Source organism: Bison bison, unplaced genomic scaffold, assembly GCF_000754665.1.
Source record: "Bison bison bison isolate TAMUID 2011002044 unplaced genomic scaffold, Bison_UMD1.0 scf7180017864294, whole genome shotgun sequence".
Lineage (NCBI taxonomy): Eukaryota > Metazoa > Chordata > Mammalia > Artiodactyla > Bovidae > Bison > Bison bison.
In genome coordinates, this window is record NW_011494866.1 from 1374628 (window position 1) to 1391310 (window position 16683).

A 16683-nucleotide genomic window follows, 5' to 3' on the forward strand; every position below is an offset into this window, starting at 1 on the left:
ACAAAAATGATCTTCATGACCAAGATAATCATGATGGTGTGATCACTCACCTAGAGCCAGACATCCTGGAAGGCGAAGTCAAGTGGGCCTTAGAAAGCATCACTATGAACAAAGCTAGTGGAGGTGATGGAATTCCAGTTGAGCTCTTTCAAATCCTGAAAGATGATGCTGTGAAAGTGCTGCATTCAATATGCCACCAAATTTGGAAAATTCAGCAGTGGCCACAGGACTGGAAAAGATCCGTTTTCATTCCAATCCCAAAGAAAGGCAATGCCAAAGAATGCTCAAACTACCACACAATTGTACTCATCTCACACACTAGTAAAGTAATGCTCAAAATTCTCCAAGCCAGGCTTCAGCAATATGTGAACCGTGAACTTCCGGATGTTCAAGCTAGTTTTAGAAAAGGCAGAAGAACTAGAGACCAAATTGCCAACAGCCACTGAATCATCAAAAAATCAAGAGAGTTCCAGAAAAACATCTATTTCTGCTTTATTGACTATGCCAAAGTCTTTGACTGTGTGGATCACAATAAACTGTGGAAAATTCTGAAGGAGATGGGAATACCAGACCATCTGACCTGCCTATTGAGAAACCTATCTGCAGGTCAGGAAGCAACAGTTAGAACTGGACATGGAACAACAGACTGGTTCCAAATAGGAAAGGGAGTACGTCAAAGCTCTTGTTGTTAAACACAGCCTATTTATGAAGCCCCATAGTTTGAATTTGTCTCTCATTTCTCTGGGGCTTCCCTGGTGGCTCAGATGGTAAAGAATCTGCCTGAAATGCACGAGACCCAGGTTTGATCCCTGGATTGGGAGAATCCCCTGGAGAAGGGAATGACTATATCAGAAATAGTTGTGCGTGTAGTGAATAATGTTGCCTGTTTTTATTAATTTTAGAGAATGCTACATTACCAATTCTCTATTTTATCCTATTAACTGCTAGAAAGTTTAATCCAGATCTGAAGCTGAGTTCTAATTTTATATATGGGATTTACTACATTCAGTTTACAAACTGATCTCACTCGTGGCTTATTCTTTTTGTCTGATACTATCTGAGGTCTCACTTTTTTTTTCTATTTTTAATAGAAATAGAAAATGTTTCTTGAAACATTTTGTAACATGGGATATTGAATGCACTCAGGCAGTACACCACACAGCAATATGAGGCTAGAACTGACTTTTACTATTCCCAGTTGCAGTGCTGCATGGTAGTAAGAGAGACATGAGCTCCAGAGCAGGACAATTTGGCTTTAAAGCCTGCCTCTGGCCCTTCTAACTGGGTTATCATGGACAAGTTATTTAACCTCTTTATGATTGAATTGTCTCAATTGTAAAGTGAAAATTACAATAGTGTGATACTACTTTGTATAATTTTAAGTTTGAAAGTGAGTTAATTCACATGAAATTATATAACTGTTGGTTTAGAAAAATGCCTAGCATAGGAAATTATGGATAATTCTACCAGAGGAGCCAGTGGAACAACTCTGAGCTTTTTGTCTATTTATCAAATTAATGAATTTGTAATTAATCTTAGGTCCACAGATTCTCAGCACTGATAAGAAAATTAAGATTGGCTATATCCCCAAATAAGAAGTATTTTAAAAGAGAAGTAAAAAAAAAAAAAAGAGAAGTAGGTGCCAAAGGAGATAATTTTTGTCCTTACAGCTCAGGAATCCTCTCCACACATCACAGTAGGACACTAGAGGTTCTGAAAGGGACAGAAAGTATCTCCTCTGACCCCTACTTCTTTTTTAAACTTTTTATTTTGTATTGGGGGTATAGCTGACTAACAGTATTGTGATAGTTTCAGGTGAACAGCAAAGGGACTCAGCTGTACATATACATGTATCCATTCTCCCCCAAGCTTCCTTTCCATCCAGGCTGACACATAGCATTGAGCAGAGTTCCATGTGCTATACAGTAGGTCCTTGTTGGTAATGCATTTTAAATACAACAGAGTTTACATGTCTGTCCCAAAATCTAAAACTATCCGTTTCTCTCATCTTTCCCTCTGGCAACCATAAGTTCATTCTGTAAATCTTTATGTCTCTCTTGTAAGTAAGTTCATTAATACCATTTCTTTTCAGATTCTGTGTTTAAAGGATGTCATTCAATATTTCTCCTTCTCTGTCTGACTTACTTCACTCAGTATGACAGTCTCTAAGTCCATCCATGTTGTGCAAATGGCATTGTTTCATTCTTTTTTATGGCTGAATAATATTCCATTATATATATAAATTGCGTCTTCTAAAACCATTTGTCTCTTGATGGATACTTAGGTTGATTCCATGTCTTGGCTATTGTAAACAGTTCTTCAATGAGCATTGGGGTACATATATCCTTTTGGATCATGTTTTTCTCTGGATATATGCCAAGGAGTGGGATTGCAGTGTCATACAGTAGCTCTATTTTTAGCTTTTTAAGGAACTTCCCTACTGTTCTCCATAATGGCTGTACCAATTTACATTTCCACAAACAGTGTAGAAGGGTTGACTTCTCTCTACGCCCTCTCTAGCATTTATTGTTTGTGGACTTTTTGATGATGACCATCCTGGCTGGTATGAGATGATATTGTAGTTTTGATTTGCATTTCTCTAATAACATGAATGTTGAACATCTTTCCATGTGCCTCTTGGCCATCTGTATGTCTTCTTTGGAGAAATGTCTGTTTAGGTCTTCTTCCCATTTGTTTATTGGGATGTTTTGATGTTGTTAAGCATCATGAACTGTTTGTACATTTCGGATATTAATCCATTTTCTGTCACATCATTCTAAAATATTTTCTCCCAATATGTGGGCTGTCTTTTTTTGTTTTGTTTATTGTTTCCTTTGCTGTGCAAGCCTTTTGAGTTTAAGTAGTTCTCATTTGTTTATTTTTGTTTTTATTTCTATTATTCTGGAGGTGGATCAAAAAAGATATTGCTGTGATTTATGTCAGAGAAGATTCTGCCGATGTTTCTCCCTAGGAGTTTTATAGTGCCCAGTCTCACATTTGGGTGTTTTATCTATTTGAGTTTACTCTTGTATATGGTGACACCTACTTCTAGAAGGTTCTGGTTATTGAAAGTGTCTTCCTTAAACATTATAATCTGCTCTAACTTCTCTTGCATTTTTTTTTCTTTTTGACATTCTCATCTGAATTTGACTAAGCATAAATAAATCTCCTTGCAAGGAGATACAATCAGTCTATCCTAAAGGAGATCAGTCCTGGGTGTTCATTTGAAGGACTGATGCCAAAGCTGAAACTCCAATACTTTGGCCACCGCATGCGAAGAGTTGACTCATTTGAAAAGACCCTGACGGTGGGAAAGATTGAGGGCAGGAGGAGAAGGGGATGACAGAGGATAAGATGGTTGGATGGCATCACTGACTTAATGGACATGGGTTTGGGTGGACTCTGGGAGTTGGTGATGGACAGGGATTCCAGGAATGCTGCGGTTCATGGGGTCGCAAAGAGTCAGACACGACTGAGCGACTGAACTGAACTGAAATAAATCTCTGAGTAACTACTTTGTTTAAGAAAATGTAACTTTTCCTACACTGAAAATTTTGCACCTAAATTTGAGTATTTAAAATATTGCTACTGTTCAGATGCTATTTTATTTTTTAAGAACTCACAAATTTCTATTTAAAAATTAAACTTGAGAAAGACATGGAAATGATGGTAGGGAGGGAGTGAAAAGACCTATATTCTAATTTAAGTTCTTTGGTCAGCTGGTGACCTTCCCACTTTTTTTCCCACAGTGAAAAAATCCTAAGGTTGAAATAAATGATCCTAAAGGAGCTTGCAATTGTGAAATTATATGATCACTTTGCATTTCTCCAGCTAACTGCTTTCTGACCATTTTATTGCTATTAGTAACTTCAACAATGTATGCACAGGGTCAGAAAGAGGAAGTAAAGTAAATAAGTTTGGATAATTGATAGCACTTGAAAAAATATTAATTGGCTCAAATATTAGAACTAAGACATTAAATGAGGTAGTTAATATTTAGAATTGGCATTTCAATAAGCATATGACCTATTTTTAAATGTAAGAAGAGAAGCAGAGATTTATACATAGAGGAAGATGAAATAATCCATTCTCTCTGGTTATAAGCTTACATTTCAAGATTGAAAACCAAGAATCTTGTGCTCTATTATTGGATCAGGATACCAAGAAAATTTTCCTACATCCATTTTGAAAGTGGGATACTACATTCAATTATATATATATTTAATATATTATTTATAAAATTTATGGCTACAAAAATGATGCATGTACATTACAAAAATTCAAAGAATATAGAATGTTAAAAAAAAATTAAGTGCCTCACAATACCATCTTCAAAAGAAGCAGGCATTGTTAGTAACTTGGTGTATACATGACCCCATGGACTGTAGCTTGCCAGGCTCCTCTGTTCATGGAATTATCCACACAAGAAATCTGGAGTGGGTAGCCATTCCCTTTTCCAGGGTATCTTTCCTACCCAGGAATTCAACCTGGAGTCTCCTGAATTGCAGGTGGATTCTTTATCATATAAGCCATCAGGGAAGCCCCATATCTATACATACTAACTGTATAATACCTATTTAGTGAAATCAGTGTATTTGTGCAAAAGAAAATATACAAAGTAGAACAGAGACCTTTGCATTATTTTATTTCACAAAGCTTTCATTGTAAATATAACCTATATTCTCTTTAATGAATGGATAATATTTCTTTACAAGGATGTGCCATTAATTATTTGTAAAATCCTTGATTGATCTCTTATCTTAGGATGCTTTTTAAACTCACACTTCAGTTCCCATTTTTTTCCTCTGTCATTTGAACTTACGTACTTGACTAAACCCTCTAGGTGCCCCCCCAAAAAAATTCTTGTTGTTTAAGTTTGACTTTTGTCTTAAACATTTGCAATAAAAATTTTAAATTGACACTTCACATGTGTTAAAAGTCATTTCTGAATACTATAATGGTAAACATGACACACTGCCTCCTTAGAGATGCTGAGAGCAATAAATCAGCTGACATTTATGAATGCTTTCAAGTTGAGAAGTATTGAGTGTTATTTTAACAAAGATGATTAAGTATAGCTCATCTCAGAAGTTACCAGGCTGTGATGAACAGTTTTCCACTGTTTAATCTCAGAATACTTTAACAGCATCATCTACACAAGCGCGTGAAAAAGGTCCATCAGTAAACGTACATTCAGTACATGTGTCTGACATAGAAAGGGGCTCTAAAATGAATAGCACTTAAATGTCTATCCCTGGGGAGTTAAACCTCCTGAAAATTGCACTATGGACTTTGGCTTTGTATCACCTTTTAAATGTTAATTCAAGAATGATTGAGTTGTGCCTAGATACACAAATAGTTTGACCATCCTGAAAATCAACTTCTAACTCCTTGGTAAATGGTATGTGTGACCACAGACACTCATTTTCCTTTTATTATAATTTCTTTATCCTACCAAGTTATGGGGCTTCCCTCATAGCTCAGTTGGTAAAGAATCCGCTTGCAATGCAGGAGTCACCAGTTCTCTTCCTAGGTCCAGAAGATCTACTGGAGAAGAGATAGGCTACCCACTCCAGTATTCTTGGGCTTTCCTTGTGGCTCAGCTGGTAAAGAATTCGACAGCAATGTGGGACACCTGGGTTCAGTCCCTGGGTTGGGAAGATCCCCTGAAGAAGGAAAAGGGGATCTCCAGTATTCCAGCCTGGAGAATTCCATGGACTGCATAGTCCATGGGGTTGCAAAGAGTGGTATATGAATGAGTGACTTTCACTTTCAACCAAGTTGTAGGCCTTCTATTCCTTACCAAGATATTAAAGGTTAATAGAGATCGTGAACCTTCCCTGGAGAATTTGCATTCTGAAGAATTCTAAGTCTCTGAATAAACAGAATACTGGAACAGTTATCTACCTAATACTTAATACCTATGACATGCTGACTCATTGGAAAAGACCCTGATGCTGGGAAAGATTGAGGGCAGGAGGAGAAGGGGACAACAGAGGATGAGATGGCTGGATGGCATCAGCGACTCGATGGACATGAGTTTCGGTAAACTCACGGAGTTGGTGATGGACAGGGAGGCCTGGCGTGCTGCAATTCATGGGGTTGCAAAGAGTCAGACATGACTGAGCGACTGAACTGAACTGAACTGATGATATGTTAGTTCTGGAAAGTAGTTACTACCACCTCAATGCACAACAGTATTCAAAATTCTAGAATCAACCTTATTACAGTGCAATTATCCGTCTATGTGTCTGACAGATTCACAATTAGCTGTATTCTCAGTGCCTTAAATGAAGTGGACATACAGTAAATATTTGTTTAATTATGCTGTGGGGTACCGTGAGCAGGTAATTGTGGGAGAAACAGGTGTGGTCAGAAAAAATACTGTAGTCCAGAATAAGCTTTGTCAATCTAGAGATCCAGCACTGACTGCTCTTCCTTTATCACCAGGTGCATAAACTATAAAGATCATTACACAAATGGCTGGTATATCTGGTAAGGACATCTTCAATTTGTGCTATAAAATCTTTGGTGGTATATACATACTCCTTTTCCTAAGTAATTGAGATAGCATATGAAATCACACAGCTTAAGAAAACTTTAGGGATCATGTGGATTAACATACATAGAAACATCAGCTTCAGGTCATTTTTCAGTGTTTACTTAAACACTTCCTTTGACAGGGAACTGACTATTTTTAAGAATGATAGTTTACTCCCAAGTTGGATATTTTTAAAGGTGAAATCTTTCTCCTGAAATCTTTCAAATCGACTCATCCACCGATTTTAGTTCTTGCCTTAAACTTTCAGGATAAGACCAAAAAAAAAGTTGTTATACATTTCTAAATCTTGGCTTCTATATTTTTCAAGCTAAACATTGCAGTTAGTGGTTAGTTCCTCAAAGACAGAAACCCTATCTTGTCAACCTTTGAATCCCCACCTCCAACATCTAAAATCTATTTGGTCACTTGCATTCTAGAAGATGGTGCAGTGGTAAAGAATCTGCCTGCCAATGCAGGAGACACAAGAGACGTGGGTTTCATCCCTGGGTTGAGAAGATCTCCCGGAGTAGGAAATGACAACCCACTCTCGTATTCTTACCTGGGAAATTCAATGAACAGAGGAGCCTGTTGGGTTATAGACCATGGGGTCACAAAGAGTCAGACCTGACTGAGCAAGTGCACACACACACACACACACACACACATACTTACACACACACTAGTTGAATGAATGGATGAATGTAAGGAATTAAAATGCTGCTTCTTTGAACAAATCTCCAACTTCTAATGAGGAAACAATTAAGACTGCCTGGCAAGACTGCCTCACTCTGAGCTCAGAGAAGATTCTAGAGTAAGTGAAAATGTATGAGAGATGATGGGGGTTTGTTTAAGGAATTTAGTCTCACAGATTCCTTACAGCTGGGCTTGCTGAGTTTTTGCACCTTTCCAGGAAGTAGCAGGAGCTCTTAACTTTGAGGCATGTTCCATCTCACTCTTCCCCTGCTTTCTCTGGTGTCAGGTTCTTGCTGCTGATTTTCCTGGTGGCTCTTCTCTGTGGAACAGTGATCTTCTGCCTCCAGTGCTGCCTGAGGAGACTCAAAAATGGTCCCCGAAGACGCACCATGGCTGTTTTTGCTGTTGGAGATTTGGACTCCGTTTGCGGTAAGATGTTTACACACTTCTAGATGTCCTCTTTGGAAATCTTATAGTTTTGTGTGAGTTGAAAAGTTTATCTATGAAAAACAAATTTGTAAACATAGAACAAATATAGTTTACTGAGGACTCAAAGGCATGCACTGGGGAGAGAGTCTAAATGAGAAAACTTCAGAAGACTCCAAAAAAAAAGAAAAATTGTTTCCTGGGGAAGTGACTCAGAGTTGAGTATGGGAACAGAACCTAAACCTAAACATTAAGTCAACAAGCAGAAGAGAAAAGGTACACAGGACTAGCCATTCCAGGTGAAAGCAGAGTTTAAGGGATAGAAGAGTATCTCTGGGCTTTTGATGTCCATCTGTGACCTTGTGTTCATTTACGAAGCTTGCCATGCCTCACTTACCAGCAATAATATCGAATAATGCTTTTCAGATTGTCTGCTTCCAGTGCAGAGCCTGAAATACTTTGGATTGTGTGAGTGAGTGTCAGTACTCATGTCCTTTCTCTCCAGACACAATTGGCAGTCTCCTGATCCTTCCTGCTCCCCACATCCACTCCCAAACCCTGTCCTTTCTATTATTTTTTAGTGTGCATTAAGAGGTAAGAAATGGAGAAAACTGTGGTCTTGAGTTATTTGTAATTTCCAGCCTCAGCTTTAAATGACAGTTTTAATGAAAAATGACAGTTTTGTGATTTCTCAGAGGTGACAATTGACAGTTTATATCTTCGCATTAAGCATTGTCCTCATTCAGAGATTGTCTGTTATGAGATTTTCCTTCTAAGGTACTGCATTGTATATTACAGTTGCCTCAAGAGTGCTTGGTAGAAACTAACAGCTGCCCTTCAACACTTGGGTCAGCATAAGATTTTCAACAGAGAGAGTGGGAGATGTCCTGGAAAAACTCACAGCTAAATAGAAAGTGGGGTAAAAATAAACTAAAGTGTTTTAATCTCAAAACTCAGTATTAAGATTTAGTGATTGGATTCACTGTTGACTTCTTTTTAAAGTTATTATTTAATAGGGAAACACATTGTTAACTTGAAAAATGATTATTTGGGAAAGGATAATTAAGGTCTCCAATGAAAATAGCTTTTTCTTCTAAAATCAGCAGCACTTTCCACTGAGTGTATAGAGAAATAGGGTCACTGACCTTCAAGCAAAATATGTTAGTCAAAGGGATCAACGTGGTCACATTGGTCTATTTTTCTTTATCTAACAAGAGGTATTCAATAAATAAACACAACTATGTTTCTTCCACCTTAACTTGAGCTACTACAGAGGAGAACCTGCACTGGTCTTCTTAGCCATTCTCTCACTCTGAAGCATTAAAACAAAACAAAACAAAATCTGTTTTAATTTTTGGTAAATAAGCTACCCAGTTATACTGTTACAACTTTTCAGGCAGTTTATGTGCCACAGTTAAATCCCAATTTATCTAATATTTTTATGCTTCCTGGATGATGGTTTACATACATGCTTTTGAATTTTCTGAACTTCCCTGACAGGTATGAATGTGAGAAAAAGGAGTCAAGACTGCAATAACGCTTCACAATTTAATTTACACCGACAAAGTACTAGGCACTAGGTCAGGGGTTTCACAGATACTATCTCTAATTCTTAAAATACCAACTCAGAAAAGTGGCTATTACTTCCTTTAGAGGATGTTATCTACTTTTCTCACTCTGCTGCATAAATATACCCCATAAATCTCTGTTGCAGGTCAACTAATATACTCCAGATTTTCCAGGGTTGAGGATAATGAGCAATGAAAAGTTACATAGGGCACACATGGCAAAGGATCAGACACGACTGAGAATCAGTACACTCACACACACACACACACACACACACACACGGCTAGTCACCTCATTCCTGGACACTAACCACAGCCTTATATCTTGAACCACCAGATATTTCCAATGGGTGATTCCTCAGTGGTGGGTTTCGCTGTCCAGAACTCTCATTTCCTTCTTCATTCTCTTCCTCATTCTATCTTTTCCTTCTTAATCCCTGGGGTGTAGCTTTGACTCTTGTTTTTTGCAAGAACATTTAAACTCTTTTTCACCTTCAATGGCATTACAAAGTTCACTTCTGTTGACTTCCATTATAGAGAACACGTTCAGTTGCCTCTTTTGGTTTATTTCTATCCTCACCTATGGTGATTTTCCCATCCACTGCTGTCTCCCATCCTGTCCTATGGATGTTCAAGGTGGCTATATAGGTAGAGAATCTCCATTCACATCGTCTTTGATGTGGATGTGGCTCCCAGACTTATGCTTCTTGCCATTTTTATTTTGCCTCTCCAAAACAAAACACAAACAAATAGTTCAAGAAGTTGTATTCTCTGCGATCTCTAGTCATTGATCGGTTGGTTTAATCTCTAAGTCATGTCTGACTCTTGCATCTCCATGGACTGTAGCCCGCCAGTCTCCTCTGTCCATGGGATTTTCCAGACAAGAACACTGGAGCAGGTTGCCATTTCCTTCTCCAGGGGACCTTCCAACCTAGGGATCAAACCCGCATCTTCTGCATTGCAGGCGGCTTCTTTACCTCTGAGCCACCACGGAAGCCCCAAGTCACCTCTTCTTAACTAGTAATTTCTGGAATTAAACTCCAGCGAGCTAATGTTGTAAGGCAATCTGACACCCAGACCCACACCAAATTTCCTTTCTCCACTGAATTCTCATTATACTCTCACTTCTCCAGACAAATATCCTCCCTATCTAATATTTCCTTAAAAGGGGGTACTCTCCAAAAGAGAAGTGAGGGAAATACTAAAGGATTTTTTTTTATTGCTGAGAGGGAAGTAGGGGCCAAACCACAGCCTGCTTCCATAGTCCCACAAAACTTTGTGCTCCCAGGTTGGAGCTAAGTCCACTACTGCTGGGTTTTCCCATCTACACTGCAGGTTATGAGTTTGTACTTCTGAGTCTTCCCTGTAGCAACTGTTCAGAAGCAGGAGAGGAAAATGAGAACTCGTTTGCAAACTACTGGTGACATATTAGAATATGAAATAAGGTTCCTGGACTCCCTGCTATCCCTTGATCAAAAGGGGGCAGATAGGACTTCCCTCCTGAATATAGAATGTAGGAAATAAGTCATTTAAAGCATTTCAATGATGAGACGAGATTTTATATATATGCTCTGGGTTCCTCTAAGACTTTCATTTTATTTCTTCAAAATTTATTTCATGTTATTACCATATTCTTCTGAATGTATTAGTTGAAATAGCTATGCTCTTCTGACCTGAGGGTCAGAGGTTTGATGTTCAAGATCCCATGAAATCTGCCCTCAAATGAGAAGAGCAAAGAAGAGAATTTTGACAGACTCTCAGAGGCTGGAGTGGAGTGAACTTTACTGATGTTGAAATATATAAAATAGGAAATTTCTCGCTGGCAATTTCTGACAATATTACATGACTCTGGTTGTCAATTATCTTGATTAGAAATATTAAAAGGAGGAAGGAAAATACTTGGCTCAGGAATCCTTGTAAAATATGTTTAAGGAAGGCCTTACCAATTCAGCCCATCACAGTGATGAGACTTCTGTCTGGAAAAGTCCTTAGGAATCTCAGCCAAACACCAAGGCCTTAAGAGAATCTTCTAAACCAATAATCATGCCTTTTCACAATTCTATGTTGACTCAGGGCTCAGATTTGTTTTCCTTCCCCTCTGAAAAGGTCTAATGTTTCCATGTCGTAACATGTTATGATGAAGCTCTTTGTGCACCAATAAAAGAATTAATTCCTCTGATACTCCAGTAGAGGGTAAGGAGGAAGAGAAGGTATTGCTAGAGAAAGAGGAGGAGGAGGACCCGAATAGAGTCAAGGAAGTGGAGGGGGAAAGGAAGAAAAAAGAGCTAGAGGAGAAGCAGAGTCACCTCTCCTGACACTCATCCTGACTTGGCTCCTCCTCGGGCTGATCTCCTGATTAACGCTGCATTTCCACTATCCAGTCTCCCTGGTTCCATTTCTTCTGCAATTTCAGAAATAATCTTACCTTTTTCTTATTTCAAGGCAAATAGAAATATTAGTCTTCCAGCAATGATTAAATGTGAATGCTCCAATTTGGGAAGGGGAGAAGGGACTGGGCAGTCAGGCAAGAAGCTGATCCTTACACGCTCTATTCTCCTCTCTCCTCCCCTCCCCCAGAATCCTATCTTATTTAGGAATGTTTTTGAAATGTCATTTTCCTATGCCTTGTGTTCTACATGTAAATATTCTGGGACTCATTGTGGGAAAGGAATGAGAGTCTTTCACAAGCTTTCATGGATGGGCATGATGATAGTAATGACTCATACTGAGCACTTATCATGTGTCACGTTCTGGGCTACTCCTTGACATCTCTCATCTCCTTTATTCTTCCTTACAGCTCCATTAACAGTTCACTGTCATTCTGAGCACTGAAAATGAGGGAACAAAGGCATTTAGAGATTAGGGACAGAGTGGATGGTAGAATGGTGATTCAAATTCAGGCAATCTTAGTCACCCCCAAGTGAGAGAACAGAATGATATAAAAAGGATACAGAACAGAAAGAATAAGAAAGGCATTTTCAAATGAACAAAGTCCATTAGAGTGACTCTTAATGACTCGGGGAATCTGGACTCCAGGTATAAAAAATTAGCAGTGAGTGTATTGGTTTTACAAAATCAAACAACAAACTGTTATCTTCACCAACAGCTGTCAAAATCATAGAATTTTTGTAAGCATTTTTAACTGAGCTCTCTCAGGTTCCTAATTTGTCAAAAGGTAAAAATAATGCCTGTTTCCCTCCCAATCACATGATATTGTATGTAAACCTGCTTTGAAAAAAAAAATTGAGAAGTGACATGTGTTCAATTTTACCAAAGCTCTCTGAGCTTAATTCTGTTTATCATATGAATACCCTATGGTTTTCATAAGTTTAAGAGCAATGGGCAAATCTGTAGTAAGGAAATAATAATACAGCTTTTCTAACATAAAGAGCAAGTGTCGATATCTTGCTGCCTGGAGCATGACACTAATAATGACCCTGGTGGATATAAATTCAAGCTAATATTTATTTTGAATAATCCTGGTCAACCACTGCAGATACAAAGATAGCCAAGTTACCTCTGACTCTGTATTGGATTTGCTGGAAGCAATTCATCTGGAAAATGGGCAGTGCTTACTAATTGTATCCACAAAGGAGGGAAATACTGAGGCAAGTCCACTTTGCCAGTGTTAACTCTTTTTACTAAGACATTTGGACTAGCCTACATCATTCTAAACTTCCTAAATATTCAAGGCGCTAACTACAAGAAAGTTTTGTTTTTAATAAGAAAGTTTTCATTCAGTAATCTCTGTGCCATTAACCTTAATAAGAATAATGATTAAATCATTATTTAAACATTAAAATAAGAAAGTTTGGGAAATATTACTGTCAATAAAGGAAAATGCATGCATACTCCTAGCATAGTACAGTTCTTAATATATAATAATGCTAATGATGATACTTTGATCACTTGATGAGAAGAGCCAACTCATTGGAAAAGACTCTGATGCTGGACAAGATTGAGGGCAGGAAGAGAAGGGGGCCACAGAGGATTAGATAGTTGGATGGCATCACTGACTCAATGAGTTTGAGCAAATTCCTGGAGCTCGTGATGGACAGGGAGGCCTGGTGTGCTACAGTCCTTGGGGTCCACAAAGAGTTGGACACGACTTAGTGACTAAACAAGAACAACAACAAAATGCTAATATCACTACTGATAATAGTGAGAGTCAACTTTAATGCATGTGAGGCTTTGTTTTAAGCACGTTACATTCATTTAGCCTTGCTTTTACAGAGTAAAAGCCTTGCAGAAGAGTAAGCTGAGGTGTAAAAATGTGTGATAAGTTAGCATTAGGTTATTCAATTAAATAAATTAACTCCTTAAGGAAAGTGTTGAACCAGGAGGTGATATTTATATTCTACATATGGCTCCACTCTTTACATATTACATTAATATTTAAATTATTATACTTTGTCCTGTGAACCAGTGAAATACAAAATAAAGGAATACAAATATATGGAAATTCATGATTCTAAATAAATAAAATGCACTCCAAAGCAATAATTTTGATTAATTTACATATGGATTCCACGGATACAGCTATTGCCTTTTATGTAACTACTTGGAGTCATTTTAATAATTGTGGCTTGTTCTTTGAAATCTCTTTGATGGTATAGAATCTTAATCCTTTAAGGAAGGGGTCATCAAACATTTTGTATTAAAGTCACACAAGAAATATGTTTGGCTTTGCAAGCATATGATCTCTATGGGGACTACTAATTTCTGCAATTATAGTAGAAAAATCAGCCAAAGACAATATGAAAATGAATGGACATGATAGTGTTACAATTCATTTTAATACACAAAAACAGTCAAAGGGTAGTTTAAGGGTGTAATTTTTTCTTTAAAGGTGAATTTATGGCTGTCATGAATTTATGTTATGTTATTAATATGGGAAGAAGCAGTCAAATTATTCCCAGAAAGGTAAAGACCTTGTGAAAAAAAGGAAAACAATATAGATAAATGAATATAAAGTATTCCTATTGATTTCCTGTGTGACTCTAAAGCAGTCTTTCAGGTCAATACTAATAAAAGATTTCCCAAAAACCTATTGGAATAAGTGCATAATCTCTCAAGGTGATCAGTTTAAGGAAGAAAATGCATGTCTTTTATATTGGATGGTTTGTAGTGTGCATAATCTAAGTCAAGACCTTTAATTTCAAAATTTAAAATTTAAGAATGCTTTTTGCTTATTGTAAGTATATATTTTAGTTACAAACTTCTCACAACTTAATATTTTTACTATGCATCATCGACAAATGTTGAAATTAATTAATTGCATTAGTTGCAGTTTACAGAACATACACATGAAAGAATGAAGTTCAGATGTAATACTTTAATGTTTCTAGTGAGATTGCATATCTCATGATGGGAGCATTAGCTAAAATGCCATTAGTGTTTACAGGAATCTTGTCTTCTGATCTACCAAAAAGGATATTTCTTCTAGTTTCAGCTGTTAAATTGTAAATGCTTCTTGATGGCTTAGTCAATGATGGCCTAATCGGTGCATGAGAGCAAATTTTCTTGCTATAATGACTAAAATATCACAGCAGAGAGTGAGATGATTGTAAATTTTTTCTCAAGGGTACAAATAATTTTCTGTTGCTCCAGTGATCCAAGAAATGCCAGATTTTATTAGGAAGCTCATGTGCTTCTGTTTTATGCTGACTAGAAAGATTATGCCTCTACCTTTCTCTTCCCAGGGACAGAAGCAGCTGTGACTCCAACTGTTGGAATGCACCTTCACACTCAAAACCCTGAACTGTTTCATGCTCCCTGTTTTGGAGTTTTAGGCCCCCCGCCTCCATATGAAGAAACTAAAATCAAGCCGAGTTCAGATCTAGATCGCTAAGTGAAATGATTAGAAATATTTAAAATTCCAAAACATACAATTTAGGAACAATTCTTTCACTTGGTGAGAATTCCTGGAGATTAGTTAATGTAGTCTTAAAAGTACAAATAAATGAATATGAGAAAAGAATTTTGGGCATGGAGATGTTTCTGTAGTCAACTAGTAGACTCTTGTTATATCACTGTTGCTTTATAATTTTATCTTCCTAATCAAGTTTCTTGATGCAATCCAATAGGCAGTAATTAACATAAGGAGTGGCTTCCATTAACTTTAGAGTTCCACTCTAGAATATGTCACAGATTTCTCTGCCTCAATCTCTGTTTTAACCTGACCTCTTCCCTGATATGGGTCAATAAAATTATTGTCACTTAACAGTGACCCACAATAAACTGTGGAAAATTCTGAAAGAGATGTGAATACCAGACCACCTGATCTGCCTCTTGAGAAATCTGTGTGCAGGTCAGGAAGCAACAGCTAGAACTGGACAGGGAACAACAGACTGGTTCCAAATAGGAAAAGGCTATACATTGTCACCCTGCTTATTTAACTTATATGCAGAGTACATCATGAGAAACGCTGGGCTGGAGGAAGCACAAGCTGGAATCAAGATTGCCAGGAGAAATGTCAATAAACTCAGATATGCAGATAGACACCACCCTTATGGCAGAAAGTGAAGAAGAACTAAAGAGCCTCTTGAAAATGAAAGGAGAGTGAAAAAGTTGGCTTAAAGGTCAACATTCAGAAAACGAAGATCATGGCATCTGGTCCCATCACTTCATGGCAAATAGATGGGGAAACAGTAGAAACAGTGGCAGAATTTATTTTGGGGGGCTCCAAAATCACTGCAGATGGTGACTGCACCCATGAAATTAAAAGACGCTTACTCCTTGGAGGGAAATCTATGACCAACCTAGATAGCATATTCAAAAGCAGATACATTACTTTGCCAACAAAGGTCCATCTAGTCAAGGATATGGTTTTTCCAGTAGTCATGTATGGATATGAGTGTTGGACTATAAAGAAAGCTGAGCACCAAAGAATTGATGCGTTTGAACTGTGGTGTTGGAGAAGACTCTTGAGAGTCCCTTGGACTGCAAGGAGATCCAACTAGTCCATCCTAAAGGAGATCAGTCCTGAGTGTTCATTGGAAGGTCTGATGTCGAAGTTGAAACTCCAGTACCTTGGCCATCTGATGTGAAGAGCTGACTCATTTGAAAAGACCTTGATACTGGGAAAGATTGAAGGTGGGAGAAGAAGGGGACGACAGAGGATGAGCGAGTTGGATGGCCTCACCGAGTAAATGGACATGAGTTTGGATAAACTCCAGGAGTTGGTAATGGACAGGGAGGCCTGGTATGCTGCAGTCCATGGGGTCACAAAGAGTCAGACATGACTGAGTGACTGAACTGAACTGAGCAGTGACCCAAACAGAGAGTCATACTTGTCCAGATCCAGAGTCAGAAAGATAATGTTTGAATTAGGGACGGGGAGAGAGCAAGAAGAAGGGCCATTTGGAGTTGAAGGGTGAAAGATGAGTGAAGAGTATGATTAAAGTTCAAGGAGCTGTATGTCACAGTCTGAGGAAAGAGAAAGTGTTGATAGAA

The 16683-nt window shown here is 37.9% G+C and overlaps 1 protein-coding gene across 1 annotated transcript in view; it reads left to right on the forward strand.

Moving 5' to 3' along the window:
* TMEM207 (transmembrane protein 207) overlaps positions 1 to 15197 on the forward strand; it is a 20707-nt gene extending 5510 nt beyond the window's left edge. The window contains exons 3-5 of the mRNA XM_010850701.1: positions 6451 to 6495; positions 7521 to 7663; positions 14931 to 15197. Of these exons, the coding sequence (XP_010849003.1) occupies positions 6451 to 6495; positions 7521 to 7663; positions 14931 to 15079 (337 nt within the window). The 3' untranslated portion in view covers positions 15080 to 15197. The remainder of the gene's footprint in view (positions 1 to 6450; positions 6496 to 7520; positions 7664 to 14930) is intronic.
* The last annotated feature ends 1486 nt before the right edge of the window (positions 15198 to 16683 follow it).